The sequence below is a fragment of the Enhydra lutris genome, unplaced genomic scaffold, assembly GCF_002288905.1.
Source record: "Enhydra lutris kenyoni isolate GAN:26980312 unplaced genomic scaffold, ASM228890v2 scaffoldscaffold7, whole genome shotgun sequence".
Lineage (NCBI taxonomy): Eukaryota > Metazoa > Chordata > Mammalia > Carnivora > Mustelidae > Enhydra > Enhydra lutris.
In genome coordinates, this window is record NW_019154091.1 from 30,625,916 (window position 1) to 30,647,641 (window position 21,726).

A 21,726-nucleotide genomic window follows, 5' to 3' on the forward strand; every position below is an offset into this window, starting at 1 on the left:
TATATCAAAATAAAAAGCTTTAGGACAGCAAAGGAAACCATCAACAAAACAAAAAGGCAAGATATTTGAAGATATTTGCAAATGATATATATCTAATAAGGGATTAATATCCAAAATATAAAAGAAGTTATACAAATGAACACCAAAATACAAATAATCTGGTTAAGAATGGGCAGAGGACCTGAAAAGACATTTTCCCAAAGAACACATCTGGATAGCCGACAAACACATGAAAAGATGTTCAATGTCACTAATCAATAGGGAAATGGAAATCAAAACCACAGTGAGATATCACCTTCCTGAATGGCTAGAATCAAGAAGACAAGATATAGCAAGGGTTGGCTAAAATGTGCAGTGTTGGTGGGACTCTAAAATGGTACAACCATTGTGAAAAACAGTATGGTGTTTCCTCAAGATGTTAAAAATAGAAATACCATATGACCAAAAAATTCCACTACTGAGTACCCAAAGAAAATGAAAACACCAATTCACAAAGCACCCTATATTTATTGTAGCATTATTTACAAAAGCCAAGATAAAGAAGCAACTCAAGTGTTCAAGCATAGATGAATGGATAAAGAAGATGTAGTATATTCATATAATGTAATATTACTCAGCCATTAAAAATGTTGCTAAAAAGGCAGAGTCAAACCTATAAATACAGAGAACAAAGTGATGGCTGCCAGAGGGGAGGTGGGGAGGGGATGGGCAAATGGGTGAAGGGAAGTGGGAGATACAGGCTTCCAGTTATGGAATGAAGAAGCCATGGGAAGAAAATGTGTAGCACAGGAAATACAGTCAATGGAGCTGTAACAGCACTGGATGGTGCCTCTACTTGTGCTGGACTTAGCGTATAGAGTTGTTGAATCACTATGTTGCACACGCAAAACTAATGTCACATTATGTGTTGATTGTAATCAAATAAGGAATAAATAAGCAAAATAAAAATTAAGAAATTTTTAAAATAAAGTAAAAATAAATAAATAGGTTTTCTGATTGTCTTGACCTTGTAGCATACTCTTTCTATGGGATTCCACATTCCAAGTTTCCTAAAATTTACACTTATTAAATGAACATTAAAAAAATGTTTGTCGTCTAGACAGGAAGGCAGACTCATCATATATGATTATACTACAATGTGAGAAATGCAGAGTGATAGTGGAATTATGAAAAAAGAGAATTATGGCAGTTCCAAGGAGGTCCCTAAAATATTCCTAGGGGAGCATAAAGGAAGGCTTCCTAGAAATGGTGAAGCCCCACCAACATCTTGCCTTATTTTGCTTCTCAAACAAATTCTGCTCCTTTCACTTCTGGCCCTTGGCTTGGGGCATTTTCCCTGCCTCAAAATCTCTTCCTTTCCACTCCTACCTTCTCCCCCAACATAAACATCCCTTCACCAAGGAAGCACTTCTTGATTTCCAATACTAGAAAGGGTCCCTTTGCCTTCTGTGCTAACAGGAGCTGCTGTTTTCCTGCATAGCACTGATCAAAGTTATCACCAGGCTACTAGCTGTGTCACCCTTATTACCTGTCTTCCCTATAGGATATATACCCCATGAGGGACAAGACATATTTAAGGCCATGGTTTTCTGTTCATCACCATATTACCAGTTTCTCTTATTTCTCTTTCTCTCCCTCTCCCTCTTTCTTTCTTTTTCTCTTTCTTTCTTTCTCTCTCTTTCTTTCTTTCTTTCCTTATTTTTCTTTTTCTTTCTTCCTTTCTTTCTTTTTTAAGATTTTATTTATTTGACAGAGAGACAGACAGAGAAAGAGAGACTACAAGCAGGGGGAGAGGGAGAGGGAGAAGCAGGCTTCCCACTGAGCAGAGTCCAACGCGGAGCTCGATCCCAGGACCCCAGGATCATGACCTGACCCAAAGGCAGACACTTGAAGACTGAGCCACCCAGGCGCCCCATATTACCAGTTTCCAGTACAATCTGTTGCATGTAGTTGATGTTCAACTACATTTGTTAAATAAATTATTTGATAAATAAGTCTAATAAAAAGGAATTTAAGATAGGAGTTAGGGAAAGAGGCAAGGCAGGGAGAAGGGATGGAAAGGGTGAGACCAAGACAGGGATGCCAGGCAGAAAGAACTCCATGAGCGGAGTCCCAAGGGCAAAGTCGCCAGAATGATGCCTGCACATCGAGGGCAGAGGTGGGCGTTACTACACACCATAAGGATTAAGGCCAGAGCAGGGAAGCCCTTGCCACCATGCTGGGAAGGAGCTCTCACACCGCTAACACTGTAAGCTCCTTCATTCATTCAACAGATATTTACTTTTAAAAAAGATTTTATTTATTTATTTATTTAAGAGAGAGAGTGCAAGGTTGGTGGCAGAGAGGGAGGTGCAGAGGGGGAGGGAGAGGGACAGGTCATTCAGCAAATATTTAAGGAACAGCTACTGTGTGCCCGATGTGTTACCCCAGGCACTGGAGAGTCAATGAGTATTTCCTACTTGGAGTTTAAATTTTAAAAAGTTTTTTAAAAGTTCTATTTTTGAGGATAAAGCCCACAGCTCCTTCATCTCAGGACCTCTGCAGGGCCTAGCAATGTGTCTGATGTGTAGCTGCACCCAAACCCTTCAAGGAAAGAGGGCAGGGGCTGTGCCTTCTGGGAATCCTGCTCCAGGAACCAAACGCTGATCAGCACTTAACAGCACACCTTGCTCATCAACATGTGGTGAGTAAGAAGCTAGAAGCTGAGTTCAGGGGTCTGATTCGATCTTGCTTGCGCGTGGCAGTTTTGGAAAGTTTTGACCCTGAATGCAAATGGCCATCATTGTCTTGGGGCATCACACCCGCGTCACACCCAAGGCTTTTCTGACGTTACTTAAAGAACTGCACCACAGAAAAGGCATTCTTTTCTTTGGGACTCCAGTCTGTTCAGGGAGGGAGATCTCATTATCTGTCATCTGGCCACAGCCCAGCCGCCCAGGCTCCCATCGGGAGCAGCTGGAGTACACCGTCTCACCTCAAGCTACGGAACTCCTGCATCTGGCTCATGGCCTCAAGGGGAGACTTCGCATGGCTGACTTTCTCCAACTCTACATTTTTGTCTCTACCACACGGCTGATGCGTTTGGGGAAAACATTCTCGGAGCATTTCATCTTAACTGATTTCTTTCCTGGCTTTTATTTTTGAATCGTTCACAGCCTTGTTTTCAGCAGTCATCACAGAATTTGACTGATGCATTCAACTTTCAACTTCCTCACTTTTTGTCAGGCATTGACCTTGACGTTTTTCACATTTTTTCACGTTCCTTTGTTTTTCAGCATATTGGCTCCACCCTGATTTCGCTGTTTCTGTTCTAAGAGCTGCATTTCCTTCTATAGTCCATAGTCCCATCAGGAAACACAATGTCTGGGTAAGTGAAGCTGCTCCCCACTTAGGCCGACCTCATTTTCTCAGTCCTTCCACATCACAGGTTTCCATCACATCTGCTGTATCGTCTCTCTCTTGGCTGTGTGTCCAGATGAGCGCAGAGATCTCCAGAGGAGGCGCAGAGCAGGGCAAGGCAGCAACTTCTGTTCATTTTTCCCGATTGCTGCCCTGGGCAATGTGTGTGGCCACTGAGTTTTGCAACAGCTCATCCAGAAGCCAGCTCTGGTGACCGTGTACCCTTAAAGGATGAGAAATTGCCTCCAGTCCTGGGCTTGTAATCAGATCAACCCAGGGTCCACTTCTCAGAATGGAATGGCTGTTTTTAAAAGTTGGAAAAACTGAGTCGGGGGAAGTGAGGATGAAGTTCACATATCTGTCAGCCCCATCGTCATTACCATCATCTCTCTTGCCTGGAATGGTGAATAGGATTGATAAGTGTGGTGTCTCTCCCAATCATACGGGAGCCCCCAAATGTAGGGCAACCCAACTGAGTGGAAGCTAGCAGCATGGACAGCGAAAGGATTCATCCGAAGCAGAAGAAAGGTGGTAGAAATTTACCGAACACACCACAAGGGAGTTGCAGGCAAGACAGGGAGGGACAGGCTGTCTGCCACGAGGCAGTGGGTGGGGGCCATATTTAAAGGGGGAAGGTGAAGAGGTATGGTGACGTATGGAATCTTCCCTTTTCTAGTGACTGCACCTGGTTGTAAGCAGCCCATTGGTCAGTGAGGGGCTGTGGATATTTTGAGTATTTTGAGGAAGGTCCCCTGATGGGCCCGTCCATATTCAGCCACGGGGCAATTCAGGCCCTCTCTGCATTCCATTGCTCAAAACTGTGTGCCTAAAAGTGGCCTCTAGGGTAAGATTTCTAGAAAGCTACATTTTATAAATGTGGATAGACCTATTAAGAACAAATATATTAATAGGAAATAATTTAATAAATGACTTACATATCATTTGCATCTTATACAAGTAAAAAATGTTAATATCTATCTGTACAGCTAAAGAATGCTTCATGTGTGTGAGCTAAGATGTGCTTTAACACAAGTAAATTGAATATGAGCTCTCCCTGTTCACAGGAGAATCAACAGAGGCATAGAACATGTCTGTGCCAAGGTTCCTGGGCCAGTGGTTGCCAGAATCAGGACTAAAACTCTGGCCTTCCTCCAGAGCATGGGCTTCTCTTTATCCCATCATGTTGCCACAAAGCAGGATGGGAATACAGGAATTCCACATTTACAGCCCGGACTGGGGTGACATTTTATTTATGTGAGAAGGCTGTCTAGAAGAGGTTTGAGAAGTTCTAGGGAAGCTGGTTATGTTAAAACAGCATGTTTTCTTCAAACCAAGATGTTTGGTAAGTGAATTCTGGGTGGTGGCCTGGTAATAGCAGGAGGGGTTGTGGGGTCTTCCCCACTTGTCATCTTCCATTTGCATTTAGATAAGACCTGGCAGGGAATTGTAAAGCCCATTGCAAAATTAAGTTTGAGTTGGTGTGATCTGAAACGCAGACAGTTTATCTGTCTCTAAAAGTCAAAAGCACAATATCTAGGACTGGGATCGGGAAATGTATGTGAGAACTTTCTAGCCCTAAGAGTTCCCATCCGGCAGTAGGTCACAGCTCTTCTAACATGAACCACAGCTTTGCAATCAGAATAAAAGTCTACAATTACAACCATTCTTTGGAATCCACTCAGCAAAGGAGGACATTCCTTGGCCAGTTTAGAAAAACCAGTGCACATTTGCACTGGGAAAGGAATGCAGTCTGGAAGACTGGCCAATGATTTACAGATTGTGTCTCCTACTAACTAAAAAAAGACTAAGGAAAGGAGGTTCAAAAACACAATTCTGCCATAGCCAGCCTCAAACATGCTTAGCGGAGAAGCAGGGCGTGTGAGACGGTGGGGACGTGGTAGAAGCAGTGAAGGAGAAACAGAATTCAGTGGTGGGCGAGCTAGAACTGAGTGTGGTCTGGCTAAGGGATAAGCATCTTAATCCTAATCTCTTGGGTTTTCACAGCAGTTGTGGCTTTCCAAGATGATCCTTATCTCAACACGTTAAAAAACTATAAAAGACGGTAGGATCCAGCGGAGTGGCTCCATTTCCACCTTCTAGATGAAGGCAGTGTGTTTGGGCGGAGCTGTCTTATAGGGCCATGTTGCTGGGATGAGCCCAAAGTCGAGAAGCACCTCCCGATTTCCCAGCCTGATTTCTGATTTCCACGAGGCAACTCCCTCTCCACGGATAGGAGAAGGTCTGGGCCTGGAGCCTTAGGTGATGGGATTGACCTAGTTGGAGGGAAGAAGGGGAGGAGGAGTTCCTCTAACGGCAACTCAGAGAAAGACTCGAGTAGGGAAGACGATGGCTGCCAGGGACTCTGGGAGGAAGAGGCTGGGAGGCTCAGGAGAAATCTGGGCAGGAACTGGACTGAGACAGTGTCTGGAAGATGAACATGGAGATGGACATCTGGAGATGGCAAAGGAAAAGGCAAGCTCCAGCAGCTGACAGTGCATGGTAGGAAGGGCAGTGGCCCATGGCCAGTAACTCAGAGACGTCCTGCTTGTGAAGCCCCGCCAGGCTGTCATTGCCCACCGCTCCTGTCAGGTGGGCTCCATTCTCCTGGGTAGGAAGCACGTTCCAGTCCCAGCAGAAATGCCTGTCAGCTCCCACACTCACAACTGTTAAGCCCTGTGTTCGTCTCACACCAACGGGAGACATGTAGAGATGCCCTTTGCAAGGAGTGTCAGCGTCCAGGAGCTCCCGGCTCATTTGCCTCAGGTGTCTGAGGAGGTGCCCGAGGCCAGCCCCGTGCTCACCTCCTGGATGTTCTGTTTCGCGCGGCTGTCAGAGGGATGCATAATCGTCCCCATCACCTTCATGTTGCCACAGACGACCAGGGCTTCATCTGGGGCGTCTGTATTTATTCCCACTCGACTATGACAAATGACAGATTCTGGAACTTGTCCTCGCTGCCATAATGCATCACTGTCATTTTCAAACTGCCCTGGGTTAGAGGCCTGGAAAAAATACATAAATATGTTACAATTAAAGTTAGAGTAGCGGGAATAGATGATTGCTTTATTCCTCAAAGCAAAGGAAGACAGAACGTTATCTAAGTCTTTCACCTGAGAACCCTACGTTGGGTGGGATCCTGACATATCCAAACAACTGTGGCCCCAGGAGAGCCAGGAGGGCCCCCCGACTTCTCGGCTCCCCTCGAGCAGGAGCTCAGAATGCCATGGCTTGGGATGTCCAGGCTCTATTGCAACTATCTGGAAATGAGAATGTGTCAGTTACAGTGCGTGGATGATAAGGAAGAAGGGAACCCCAAATGACCTTCTTTTCAGTGATAATAAGAAAAATGATTTAAAACCAGAACCTTACATCAGAAGACATTCTAAGCTTAGGAAAGTCCAGATACATAAAAATAGTTTGCATTTAGCTAACCCTTTTATAGCTTCAAAACACTTTACTATTTATGATTTCATACTCAATTGACAAGCAAACAATAGTACAAGTATATTTAATACACCTCAACTATTCCCTAAACACAGATGACACAGAAGGAAGAATGACAACAGCTACATTTGTTTGAGCTAGTCCACACCCCCATTCTATGAGATCTGTACCATCAGCCTCATTTTGCAGTTATCCAGAAGCCTCAGAAAAGAGCAACAAATTGCCCAAGGCCACAAAGCTCATAAATTCTGGAGCTGGACTTATAGCTCCTTTAATCATTAAAGAATGAGTCTAACTTTTCCTATTAGAAGTAACCCTGGTGGAGGGCACCTGGGTGGCTCAGTCAGTTAAGCATCTGCCTTCAGCTCAGATCATGATTCCAGGGTCCTGGGATTGAGCCTGGTGTCTGGCTCCTTGCTCAGCAGGGTTTCTGCTTCTCTCTTCTTCTCCCTCTGCTTGCTCTCTCTCAAATAAATAAACTAAAATAAAATATAACCCAGACCAAATGCAGTCTTCAAAGAGAATCCAAGTGAAACCATGAGAACCAGACAAAGTTCTGGAGGTTTTACTCTTAACTAAAATTCTCTGCTGAAGAATTTTTCACTCTATTGGCTTCCTTCATCCCCACCTCCTGTGGCTGCTGAATATATTTCCAAATATCTTTAAGTAAGGATCTCTGAATCCCTCCAAATCCTCACAAAAAAATTAATTTGTTTTTAAAATTATGACCTATTGTTCTAAATCTGATTTTTCTGTGTTTGGGGTAAGCTGTCACAAATTCAGACAAACACTATAGACCCTGACCATCTAAAAGGTTAACACTCTCGCAATGTCTTCACACTACCTTTCTGGATAGTGCAGGAGACATTGTGAACTCAGGACCTGAATATGCATAGATTAACTCTGGAGAATACTCAAGACACCAATAGCAATGGTTTCTTCAAGAACAGGAACCGGGAGATGTAGAAATTGGGCTGGGAAGCAGATTCACTACTTAACATACCCACTTTGTATTGTTGGGATGTTTTTACCATAAGCATGTGCTACCCATTTCAAAATAATAATTTAAAAAAAACCCACAAAGTTTATTTCTTAGCTTAGGTTCAGTGAAAGAACTTTTAGGTGTCTTCAACTTTTTCACTCTTGCCTATTTGAACCCCGAACTGCTTAGAAGACTCAACCTTTGACATTTGATAGACAAAAGCAGTGAAAGAATAGAAAGTAACGACTTTGAACATTGTTTTGTGTGAATTCACTTAAACAAAGTGCTTTGATACAAGGTCCCCAGAGTCCCCTCGAGTGAATGGCAAATTTGCTTTGACTCAAATCCTTTTATTGCAAGCAATCAACTAAATCCAAAGGTATACCATATAAATGCTGATGCATTTTGCTCTACTCTGAACATAATGAGCCACTTCAAGGAAACAAAACAGACAGTGATGGATTTTTTTTCTTAATGAGCTTTGGGATAATTATTATCATAAACTTCATATCACGTTAAACAGCAGATGTAACTAGACTTACTTTTTTGGAACAATTACAACAATCTCACATAGCTTTCACCAGATGAAAACTCAGATCCCTAAAATACGTTCAAGTCATCTTGGAAAGGGCCACAGATCTGCAATTTTTTTTTTTTAAAGATTTTATTTATTTGACAGAGAGAGAGAGAGAGAGAGAGGAGGAAGCAGGCTCCCTGCCTAGCAGAGAGCCTGATGTGGGACTCGATCCCAGAACCCTGAGATCAGGACCTGAGCTGAAGGCAGAGGTTTAACCCACTGAGCCACCCAGGCAGCCCCAGATCTGCAATTTTTTAAAATGTATAGACCTATGGAGGTGTCTGTCTCATCAGTAATGGGAAATGTTATAAAGTCTCTGAACTTTTTTCCCTTCTCTGGTATCCACAATCTTAATGGGTCAAAGCAAACTGTAATGTACTATCTCTTTCTGGAATTATGAAGTGGTGTTCCCATGTGGTCCAAGAGTGGTTCATTGATATCAAACCTCAAAATGAATTAAAATCTCTAAAATACTTTCATTATTTATCCCACAGCCCTATATACTTAGGGAAGACCTGAACGGTTTAATCTGTGTTATGACACAAACTGGCTGTGTGATCTTGGGGCAGTCACTTAACGTTTCTGTACCAGCTTTTCTTCTTTGAAGCTTAAAAATAATAATGACTTCTTGACTATCTCATAGTGTTATGGGAACTTACTGAAACCATGTATATATGAATACTTTGCAAAAATGAGGATGATAGTCTCAAACTGTCCTTAGCACACTGCTGTGCATGCAACTACCGTCCAACGGACATATTTCCTTTTATTGAGCTTTACTTTACTGTACTTCGCAAATAGTACTTTTTTTTTTTTTAACGAATTGCAGGTTTGTAGCAAGACTGCATTGAGCAAGTCTGTCTGTACCACCAACTACTGATGCCACAGCATCTGCTCATCTCACGTCTCTGCCACAAATTTGGTAATTCTCACAGTATTTCAGACTTTTTCATTATTACATTTGTTGTGGTAATCTGTGATCAGTGATCTTTGATGTTATCATCATAATTTGCAGAGCCACAAACCATGCCCATGTAAGATGGCAGAACTTCATCAATAAATGGTCTGCGTATTAGTCTAACTGTTCCACCAATGAGCCATTTCCCCACCTCTCTCTCTCCTGGGGCCTCACTATTCTTTGAGACCAACAACATTAAAATTAAGCCAATTAACAACCTTATAATGGCATCTCAGTACTGAAGTGAGAGGAAGAGACACATGTCTCTCACTTTAAATCAAAGGCTGGAAAGGATGAGGCTTAGTGAGAAAGGCACGTTGAAAGTCGAGACAGGCCAAAAGCTGGGCCTCTTGTGCCAGACAGCCAAGTTGTGAAGGCCAAGGACATTAAAAGTGCTTCTCCAGAGAACACACAAATGGTAGGAAAGTGACCCAGCCTTACTGCTAACATGGAGAAAGTTTGAATGGTATGGACAGAAGATCAAACCAACCACCACATTGCCTTCAGCCAGAGCCTTCTCCAGAGGAGGGCCCTCCCTCTCTTCAATTCCATGAAGCCTGAGAGGTAAGGGAACTGCAGAAGAAAAGTCTGAAACTAGCAGGGTTCATGAGGTTTAAGGAAAAATGTCATATGTATAACACGAAAGGGCAAGGTGAAGCAGCAAGGGCTTCTGTAGAAGCTTCTGGAGTTATCCAGAAGCTCTAGATCAACCATGAAGGTGGCTACACTAAACAACAGATTTTTTTAAAAGATTTATTTATTTATTTATCTATTTGAGAGAGCACGAGAGAGAGACCTGAGCCAAAATCAAGAGTTAGATACTTAACTGACTGAGTCACTCAGGCACCCTAAACGACAGATTTTTTAATGTAGATGAAACAGGGTTCTATTGGAAGAGGAAGCCATCTAGAACTTTCATACCTAGACAGAAGTCAATGCCTGGCTTCAAAGCTTCAAAGGACAGGCTGACTCTAAGTTGAAGTCAGTGTTCACAGACCGTTCTGAAAAGCTTCAGGCCCTTAAGAATTTATGCTAAATCTAGTCTGCCTGGGCTCTGTAAATGGAACAAAACCTAGATGATAGCATATCTGTTTATAACATGGTTTATTCAATGTTTTAAGTCCGCTGTTAAGACTTACAACTCAGGAAAGATTTCTTTCAAAATATGACTGTTCAGAGCACCTGGGCAGCTCAGTCAGCTAAGCATCCAATTCCTGATTTCGGCTCAGGACGTGATCTCAGGGTCTGGAGATTGATCTCCACACTCAGCAGGGAATCTGCTTGAGAGTCTCTCTGTCCCTTTCCTTCTACCCCTCCTTCCCCCTGCACTCTCTTTCCTTCTCTCAAATAAATATATATATTTTTAAACTACAGATTTATTTATTTGTCAGAGAGAGAGGGAACGACAGAGAGAAAGAGAGAGCACGAATAGGAGGAGTGGACGGCAGAGGCAGAAGCAGAAGCAGGTTCTCCACTGAGCAAGGAGCCCAATGAGGGACTTGAACCCAGGACCCTGGGATCATGACTTGAGCTGAAGGCAGATGCTTAACCAACTAAGCCACCCAGCTGTCCCTCAAATAAATCTTTTTAAAATAAAAAATTCTCCTGCATCTTAAAAAAAATTTATACACACACACACACATATATAAAACTGCTCATTGATAACACACCCGGTCACCCAAGAGGTCTGATGGAGATGTACAATGAGATTAATGTTGCTTTCATGCCTGTTCACACAACATCTGTTCTACAGCCTGTGGATCAAGGAGTCATTTTGGCTTTCAAGTCTTATTATTTAAGAAATATGTTTCATAAGGCTATAGCTGCCATCGACAGTGATTTCTCTGATGGATCTGGGCAAATTAAGCTGAAAACCTGTAAAGGATTTAGCATTCTAGATGTCATTAAGAACATTCCTGATTTGTGGGAAAAGGTGGGAAAATCCACACTAACAGGAGTTTGGAAGAAGTTGATTCCAACCCTCATAGAGGACTTCGAGAGGTTCAAGGCTTTAGCAGAGGGAGAAAACTGCAGATGTGGTGGAAATAGGAAGAGAACTACCATCAGAAGTGGAACCTGAAGATGGGACTGAATTGCTACCATCTTACGGAAAAACTTTCATGGATGAGGACTTGTTTCTTAGGGATGATCAGAGGAAGTGGTTTCTTGAGATAGAATCTACTCCTGTTAAAAGATTCCGTGAAGACTGTTGCAGTGAGAGCAAAGGATTTAAAATAGGACATCAACTTAGTTGATGAAACAAATGAAGTTCGACTTGCTTTGTTGCGGTGGTCTGGAATCGAACCTACAGTGTCTCCCAAATCGGCCTGTAATCATTTAATCTGCTCTCATCACCAACACACCTAGAGAGATGCACGAATTCTGTGAGGGAAGCTCCATTCGCTGAGTAAAGTGTAAAGTGTAAAGTAAAGCCCTCTGCAGGTGCTTGGAAAAGGAAACAGCAATGAATAGTAGTAACTCGAGGCCATTCTAAGTTTGGAATGGAAAGCTGGAATTTCTTTGCTTCACCGTTGTTGGGCTTCTAAAGCAGCAAAGAGCATACTAGGAAAGCTTGAGTTGAGGAAGACAATTCATAGCAAATAAATCTTTGTTCCTGTTGTTCCTAGAAATTCTCCCTATCAGTGCTACTCCAAGTGTGGTCTGAAGGTCAGCAGCCTCTCCTGGAAACTTGTTCGAGATGTATATCTAAACTATTGAATCAGAAGCTGTGGAGGGAAGACCCAGGAATCTCTGTTTTACTCTCCGGGGGATTCTTTGTCCCATATATTCCTGGTCAAGTTACCCCTTTCAGAGTTAACAAAAGTTGAATCCAAACCACGGGGTGAAATGGACATTGCTCCACATACTGATTGCTTTGGGTAAATAAAAATTCATCTGAACTCCAGAAGACAGATGTGTGTGGCGGGGGAGTGGGGGGGTGAGGCAAGGGAGGTTTGTGGAAAAGGGCAAGCTGGGCCCTGGGATGGCTCTGCTCTATGCGCATCCCTCCCCATCCTTGCAGCTGTATAATTTCTTTTGCTTTCCCTGTCCTTGTTTGTTGGTTTCTCATTAGGACAGTGCAGTTTGCAGGGCAGTAAGGGGGCATTTCTTGGGGACATGCACGTTTTTATTCTTCTGGAAAAGAAACTGGAATAATGTATTCGTTTTCAAAACTAGGAAACCCCGGCGCGTCTTTGAAAGGCAGACAAAAGTAATCATCCCTCCTGCTTACAACACAGCACTCCAAACCAGGTTTAATTATGTGTTTTAGAAGGAAAGTGGAGCCGAATGAAAACCTAGTCATTAACAAAGAGAATCTGAAGGAACTCCATGGCAGAATGCTCCCCAAAACAAAAGACCTGGGAAATAAATCTGTCTTTGGAGTAAACCTTAATTTCCATGAAATTGATCAATCTACACGACAGGACCATAATATATTTCTAAAGCTGTTTTGATTGACAACCCAGATGAACCATTCCTGGGTCTTGCCCATCATACCCTCCCTAAGGAGAATTCTGACAAGCTTGGTCTCTGAAGCCTTCCTGGAAGCTGGAAACTCATCTAGTCCACGCCTCCTACATTTGCCCTTACATTAATCTCAGCTCTTGGGAGGAATGATTCTTAGGCCTCAAAATTAACCTGCATTTGCTCAGTGCAATTTGCAGTTCTCCGTATAACGCAGTCTGCTCTTATAACATTGTTCAGTTGTCAAATTTTTCTCCCTTTATTCTGGAGCTCAAAAAAACAGACCCAGGCTATGGCCTAAGAGGTCACATCTGGCTTTTTGGGAGAATGTGAGCTGGTCTGCCCTCTGTCCGACCATAGATACGCGTCCAAGGCATATACCTACAGAATCTTAGGGGCAGGAAATGTGTCATGTGAACGTTTCAAAAACTCCCTGATTCAAACAACATCACCATATCGGAAGCTCGGTTTTTTTCTCTTGGTTGGTTTAAACGTTAATTAAATAGATTCAAAACTACATTCATTTTCACTTCTGCATTTGGGGTTAGATCGAAATAGTATCAAAGAGATATTTCTAGTTTGGGGGAGGGGTAGAATGATTTACCGTATTACCATTCTCCCTCTTCTCGTTGTTGCTAGAGTAACCCCTGTATGACCAGCATACTTCTAGAATAGGGCATTCTCTTTACCCAAAACTTATGGCTAGAAGACAGCAATCAAATCTGGAAAGCAATCACTTTTATAAAATAAAAATTTGGTGACTAACATGACACCCAATCTATACTAAGTATAATTTAATATTTTTTAGTATTCATTCCAAATATGAATTGTAGGAACACTCAACTTTTCAAAGTGATCTTGAGTTAAATTATCATGGCATTTTGGATAGGAGGAGGCACCAGTGAATAGAGTTCTGGTAACAGAATACGAGACAGTAGCGCTCTCTCACGTTGCTGCCTTGCGGACTTCACCACAGCCAGAGAACAGAGCTGGCAGCAGGAAATGGAGAAACCAAACACCTTGTACATTATTCAAGGTACAGGGGTGACTAGCAGGCTGCCTGACTCAGGCATGCGTTTCCTAGCTCAAAGCTGCACTTTCGTAATATCTAACCTATGCTAACTCTGAAAAGAATGGTTTTTCCTGTGAAAAACCAGAAGCAATAAGTGACCCAGGCTTCCAGACCCTACTTTAAATCATGTTTGTTAGGGCAACACCACAATCCCAGAGGTCATTAGGCGAGATGTCCAAGACCGCCCTGTAGCCCGCTGCGGGTGGAGAACCGCTGCCCTTGGCCCATGACCCAGGAAGAGGGCCCCACCTGCCTTTGCTTGAATGGCACTCTGTTAGCCACAGATTGGATCAGGTCCCACAAAAATGGCAGGGACAAAGCCTAGCCCTGGGACATCTGAACACGAGTGTTTTACCTCATTTCCATTGTTATTTCACCTCCACTGAAACTTGTTTAAGGATTTCCACTTACAAGTGGCTTCCTATTTTTAACTGATTAAAAGAATTACACAGAGGGCCCTGTGTTTCAGAATGGCTCAACCCAAGAAAGGAAAGACTCCTCTCGCCAAAGAGGCAGATCTGGTCCACAGGCCAAAGAGTAACAGCCACAGAAGTTGCTGTACTCAATGATTTTTCCTGTTGGACTTTACATGTCCTCCCCGTGGCACAACACAGCCCTTCCTCGGCTGCCAGGCCTGTGGTGACCCGTTACCTTAAGCCCCCAGTATTCTCAGCGGTGGCCAGCCAGGCCTCACACAGCTGCAGCTCCAGCTGCCAACAGCTTTCTGTTTCTGTGGCTGCCAAGATTCCTGTCCACAGCTGTGACCAATCATTCACTCAGCAAGATGTGCTGAACCGTTACCATGTGGTAGGCAGGGGCCCAGATGTTCCCTGGGTCACCAGTCACATTGGGGTATGAAATGCCGTCTTTCTACTTTCGGGATCAGAGAAAGCCCCGTCATTCACAAACCAGGTGATCACCAGGAGTTTCCTGGCCTCTTGAGCCTCAGCCCCTCTGTGTGCAAAGAAGCTAACATAAACGTGACGCAGTATACAATGGTGTCACATGTAAATTAGCCCAGTGCCGGGACCAGTTTCTCAACTGCAGCACTACTGAAATTTTGGAAGGGGGATCTCGTTCATTGTAAGGTCCTAAGCAGCATCCCCAGCCTGGACCCACTATAGGCCAGTAGCACCCCTAACTGTGACAACCAAAAAATGTTGGCACACATTGCCATATGACCTTTGAGGGACAAAAGTTCTGGCTGAGAACCATTACACGGAAATGAAAATAATAAAGCCTGCCTTTACTATGATCCATTGAGAAACAGCTCACTTCGAGCATGCCACTGAAAAGTAAATTCAAAATTTTTTAAAAAAAATTTTAAAAAAAGAAAAGAAAATGCAAATTCTCCTTGAGAGGAGAAAAGCAGGTGGGCTCCGAAACGTGAAGGAACTGAAGCTTACCCTTACAATGATCCGTTCAGAGATGTGGGCAGACAGTAGGTAGAACTGGTCTTGGTGCGCAGCATACAGCCCAACCACCAGCATGAAGTATCTACCTCAGAAACAGCAGATAACACGTCAGGAAAGAGAAACAGAATTTGTGCCATCAAACACCACCCGATGCTTAATAGTGAATTTACCTAGATAGCTTTGCATGTTTAAAGACTTTCTATTCTGTTCTAAGTTGCCCTTCCTATGAAATCAAAGAGCAGTTGATTCACTCAATATTGTTGTGGGCTCTGCCCGCTCTGGGGTATCTGTGAGCTGTTCCAGAAGCCCACAGCATAGCACTGCTCACAGGCAGACACACAACAGACGGCCACCTAAGAGGTCCCTCTGCCCAGAGCCGCCCAAGCTATGTACCCATTCCCAGCAGGGCCCTTCCTTCCCACACTCTCTGCTCTTGGTCAGGTCCCCTGTCTACCCCCCATTCAAGACCTTACTCAAAGACCTCAACCCTTCCCTCCAATTACTCCCAGTGCAATTTTCATCAACGTTACTTCTGTTATTTCTTCCTGTGTAATACTGATGTGGCATTTTTAAGATCAGATCATTTCTTGAAAGTCAAAATAAAACTATCCCTCTGAGAGAAGCTTTGGCTTTAAGAACTGGATGCAAAAACCTTGCCTCCTTCTTCTTTAACTCCACAGATGTCTGACCTTCAAAGAATAATAGTTTTCTCCCGTATTGAAAAAAGCACTAATAGTAAAATAATTGTTATTTTCATTATAATCATTAGCCATCATCTGAGTCCTCAAAATGTGCAATATGCTTGGTTTAGCAGTTTATCTACAGTATCTCACTTAGAACCCCAAGAACAACCCGACTGGAGAAGGATATAAACATTGTCCCCATTTTACAGGATGGATTAAGTTACATGCTCGAGGTCACCCAGGTAGTATATGGCAGTATCAAATTCAAACTCAAGTCTTTCCAACTCCAACACTTATGTACTAAAACCAGTGTTCCGAAATTTGAATATGCATCCAAGTCACCTGGAGGACTGGTTAAAATACAAGTTATTGGGCCCCACCCCAGAGTTTTTGATTCAGTAGGTCTTTGGTGAGGCCTGAGAAATTGTACCTCTAACAAGTGTCCAGGGGACACCATCTCTGTTAGTCTGGGATCACACTAGGAGAACCAGAGACTTAAATCATTAAGGCAAGTTCATTTTTTTTTTTTAAACCAAAAAAAGCGATCGCAGAGCTCCAGGACTCAAGGCTTTATACTGGTGACAAGAACACAGGGCGGTCTGACGGTCCTCAGCCTTTGGACCACAGTGAGGCATAAACGTGTGGTCACTCCAGAGAATCAGGGATGGAATCAAGGCAGATATGAGGCTGGACAGGGGAGCAGGCACTGTAGGGGCTGAGGAGGGACAAGGAAAGATGACTGAGGATAAATGAGATGTGTCAATAAATAGGAAGAGTCCAAGATGAGAGAAAGGGGCCGCGGAGATGGGTGTGCAGGCTGGTCCGGCCAAGAGGATCAGAGGGGCCTCCAGAGGGCACCAGCTGGTCAGACGGAGTCCCCGGCCATGGAGGGGCATACGCACGAATGCCAGTACCTCTGGTCAGGATTTGGTTTTCCCTTCTTCCTCATGTTATTCGCTGTCGTCTCACTAAAGTGTAACCGGCCCAATGTAACTTTGGTGACCTGGTCGGCCAGCAGGTCGATTCTAAAACAAATAGCAGAAATACCAAGACACTGTGAGAGAATATGGACTCTAGATCACCTCTACCTTGTTCTGAGATTCTCAGGTATGTTCAGTCCCCCCATCCCCATCACTCTGAGGAGAACAGTTTACTCCAGACACCGATTTTTAATAAACTTTCTGCAACACGGTCAGAAATGGCTACCAGGGAACAAACTCTTGAAAGGTGAGATATGCTCATTTAGCAGAAGCTCAAGCCTAGAGTTTCTGACTCATAAGAGCATGTGCTCCTCATACCATGTATGGGTTCTTTTAACTCCACAATGGGGAGAGAAGACTTTTCATTTGTGCCTCTGCCATTGTTGCTAGAGCACTTGCGTCCTGACAAGCAATGCCTGTAATTTCCTCATGAATTCCTTGGCATCCCCTTCACATATTTGCCTCCTCCTGGCTTGGCTCCCAAGGAAGACCCCAGACAGCCCGCCCTGGCGAGGGAGAACCAGATGCACCAGGCATCTCGGCGGTATGTTGGTACATGTAGCTCCTGCTTGAGCATCAGGCTGAGCACCTGCCTGATCTCTCCAGGCAGTGGGATCGCCTTCTTTCCAGCGCAGATGGGACTGACTCAGGTTCAAAACACTGAGACGTCTCAACTATATCCCAGCCAAACTGTCAAAAAGCAAATTCCACTCCAAGTCATTCCACAGGGTGAATGCTCACTTTGAACTGCCATATTGCTTTGGACAATGCCAGTCAACTATTTTGGAACCCACTGGGCAGTCAATTCACATAGTTTTAAAAAATAAGAAAAAATGAGTTTTAAGCACAGCATAAAATTAAAAGAAAGGTCTAACCATAATCTATGTCAAGGAAACCAGGTAGTTAGCAAGAGTGTTAAAAATGGTTATAAAGGGGCGCCTGGGTGGCTCAGTGGGTTAAAATGGTTATAAAAATAATGATGACTTGGGGCACCTGGGTGGCATGGTCAGTTAAGCGTCTGACTCTTGGTTTTAGCTAGGTTGTGACCTCAGGGTCCTGGGATTGAGCCCTGAATCGGGCTCCATGCCTGTGGAGTCTGCCTGGGATTCTCTCTCCCTCTCCCTCTGTCCCTCGCCACCCCCACTGTTCCTCTCTCATGAATAAATAAATCTTTTAAAAAATAATAACGATGGGGGTGCCTGGATGGCTCAGTTGGTTAAGCGGCTGCCTTCGGCTCAGGTCATGATTCCAGGGTCCTGGGATCAAGCCCCGCATTGGGATCCCTGCTCAGCAGAGAGTCTGCTTCTCTCTCTTCTTTTGCCAGCCACTCTGCTTACTTGTGCTCTCTCTCTATCTCTCTGTCAATTAAATAAATAAAATCTTAAATAATAATAGTAATAATAATAATGATGACTTAAAATGGAGCTTTCTATAAGAATTTGTTTACAAGTAATTCAATAATTGTTCTTGTTAATAAGCATGTATTTATAATATTAACATATTACTAAGGTAGTTTCTGCAATGGGATTCCTTTTATTTTTTTTTTTTTAGTTACTTTTTTACTGAAGTATAGTTGACGTAAAATGTTACAATAGTTTCAGGCGCATGACATAGTGATTCAACAACTCTATACTTAGGCTATGCTCACCACAAGTGCAGCTCCCATCTGTCACCACACAGCACCATTACAATACCACTGACTTTATTCCCTGTGCTGTACCTTTCATCCCCATGCCTTACTCATCCTATAACTAGAAGTCTCTACCTCCCACTCCCCTCCACCCATTTTACCCATGCCTCAACTCCTCCTCTCTGGCAACCATCAGTTTGTTCTCTATATTAATAGGACTATTTCTGCTTTTTTGGTGTGTGTATTTATTTATTTGTTTCTTTTGTTTTTTAGATTCCACCTATAGGTGACATCATACGGTCGGTGGGATTCATTTTTGCTAAAATAAATTAGGCAACAGGTATTTCTCCCAGTACATTCACAAAGGAATTCAGAAAAGAAATTCTTACTTAACAGGATTGAAAATTTTTTTGCTTCTATCTGCTTGGGATTGTTCAATAGCGATTATTTGATTGGTGGCTTCTACCTGTGGGGAACAACAAAAAGGAAATTAGTTACCAAATACATGAATTAATTTATTAACAAAAACATCCACTAGTAAGTAATGTTCAAGTACTTTAAAAGTTTTCCAAAGCAGGGCACATGGGTGGCTCAGCAGGTTAAAGCCTCTGCCTTCGGCTCAGGTCATGATCTCAGGGTCCTAGGATTGAGCCCCGCATCAGGCTCTCTGCTCTCAGCAGGGAGCCTGCTTCCTCTTCTCTCTCTGCCTGCCTCTCTGCCTACTTGTGATCTCTGTCAAATGAATAAATAAAATCTTAAAAAAAAAAAAAATGTTTTCCAAAGCATCATGACAGGCACTGGGCAGGAGGAACCAGTCACTGAAAAAAATGTATAAGGCAATGACCTCAACCTTAAGGAGCACGCTATTGGTGAGAAAAGAAACAAATACATGTGAAACTAAACAATGAAAACACAAGACAACAGAAAACTGCAGGTGAGCAGTGACTGTGGCGTGAGCTCACAGATAATTAAAACATCAGGAGCAAAACACAGGAGCAAGGCAGCTCCAAGGGAACATGCATCCATCCATTCATTTATTCATTTATTCCGTAGATGCTTGCTGAGCACCTGCTATGCACCAGGCATTGCTTGGGGCGAGAGAGATGAGCAGTGGACAAAATTAACAGAAACCCCAGCCATGCACAGCTAACATTCTAATAAAAAGAAATAACAACAAATAATGAAAACAAATAAAATACAGAAAACAGTATTTTTTCAGTACTTGCTACAAAACTCTTCTTGCTCTGAATGAATAGTGGCAAGGGTATGGTGAGAGCTGTCCTGTCCTATATGGCTTGTGGGTAATAGCATAATAACGTTTTTTCTGAAAAGCAGGTAGGCAACATACACCAAGAGTTTTAATAATGTTTATGCCCTTGATATATAAATTCTTCTGGAATGTATCCTCATGCAAAGACAGGTATACATGGATGTTTACTAAGATTGAAAATAAGCAAAACTTACAATAATGTGGGAATATGGTGCACTTATACAATAGAAATTATGTCATTTTTGTAAATAATATTTTATAGGGTCTTTAATAATATCATGTTATTTTCATAATATACTATTAACAATATGAGATTAATTTTAATAACAGAAAAAATTAGACTACCAAATGGTGGATCCCAAATAGGAATGCATTTTTTCTCTTCTTTACAGTTCCCTATTGTATTCCAAAATTTTCACAATGGATTCATATTACTTCCATAATCAGAAAAATATGCTTTGTTGTTGTTTGTTTATTATCTTTGTTTGCTTTAGTTTTGTTTTTTGGTTTGGTTTGGTTTGGTTTGGTTTGGTTTGGTTTGGTTTAAGAGCTCAGTTTGGAGCAAGAGCAGCTGATGTGCCAATGTGTCAAGCCCTATTTTGGGAGACTCGCTGCCTAAGCTCAGGTTAATAATCAGAATAGTATATGCAGATAATGGATGCTCCTTCCCCTAAATGCTGGATCTGAGGTCTTGCTGGCCACCCAGAAGTCATCCTATCTGCATTCTAAACTCAGCTCTCTCATTTATTTATCTTAGGTGAATTGTCTAACTTTATTGTGACTCAGTCTCCACTCTGTTAAACTGAAAAAGATGGAACATTGACAAGATTAATGGCTCCTCGGCTTTTTAAAGTCGGAGACCTATTGAGAATTTGGCAAAAACTAGGAATCTACTGCCTATGAAAATGCACCAGCATCAAAAATAATAAAATATTACAGTTAGTAAGGAAGTACAAGATTTATATCATGAAAACTATCAAAATGTAGTTTGAAGTGATGCTGTACCAGTTTCTGAGCCAGTTTCAGGCTTCAGAAATTGGTAGCTCCCATTTCCTAGGTCTTGGAACATTTATTCTTAGAAAGTATCCGCCATGCTGTGAGGAAGCACAACCTATCCCATAGAGAGGTCCGCATGAAGGAGAGCCAAGGTCTCGCAGCCACAGTCTCATTTGAGCTCCTGGCCAATGGCCAGCCCAGACGTGACAGACAGATAAAGGAGCCATCTTGGAAATTGGATCCAGGCCCGGCTGAGGTGCCCCAGCTGATGGCTCCTGAAGAGACATGAACTGTGAGAGCCAAGCCCTAACCAACCTGCACATTTGTGACCCAAAGATATGATTGTCATTATTATAAGTTGCTAAGTTTGGGGGGTAGTTGGTTATGCAGCAACAGATACCTGGAACACTTAGTAATACTGGCTTCATTAAATTGAGCTCAATAAAAGACTTACCTTAACCCCAAAAGCTTTCAAGTAAAACATTTCTATTGGCTTTAGGCCCATTTGAGTTTTGACAAATTTTGGACTTCCCCAAACTTGGATGTGGATGGTTATCTGAAAATGGTTCTTCTTTTGGCAAACAAAAGCTTCATCTGCTGGTGAAAAATTAAATCCTTTGTCTGTGACAACTTGATAGCCTATATCGGGTCTATGAAAAGAGGAATCAAGAAACCAATTTAACAAACATTTTCTACACATTTTCTTCCATCACCAATATTAATAGTATAAACATTTCAAGATACACTGTGGAAAGTGACTTTTGTTATATTTAATCAATTTTGTGGATTTTTGCTGAGGAAGTGAAAATGCTATTTCAAAACACAGATGGCTCTCTCACAGCATTTTATCTTCTC

General features: G+C 42.7%; 1 protein-coding gene across 1 annotated transcript in view; it reads right to left on the reverse strand.

Moving 5' to 3' along the window:
* LOC111142003 (myelin regulatory factor-like) overlaps positions 1–21,726 on the reverse strand; it is a 118,840-nt gene that overhangs the window by 41,220 nt on the left and 55,894 nt on the right. Inside the window, exons 7-11 of the mRNA XM_022494930.1 lie at positions 21,326–21,521; positions 18,995–19,071; positions 16,910–17,020; positions 15,304–15,394; positions 6,201–6,401 (exon numbers count right to left, since the gene is read on the reverse strand). Of these exons, the coding sequence (XP_022350638.1) occupies positions 6,201–6,401; positions 15,304–15,394; positions 16,910–17,020; positions 18,995–19,071; positions 21,326–21,521 (676 nt within the window). The remainder of the gene's footprint in view (positions 1–6,200; positions 6,402–15,303; positions 15,395–16,909; positions 17,021–18,994; positions 19,072–21,325; positions 21,522–21,726) is intronic.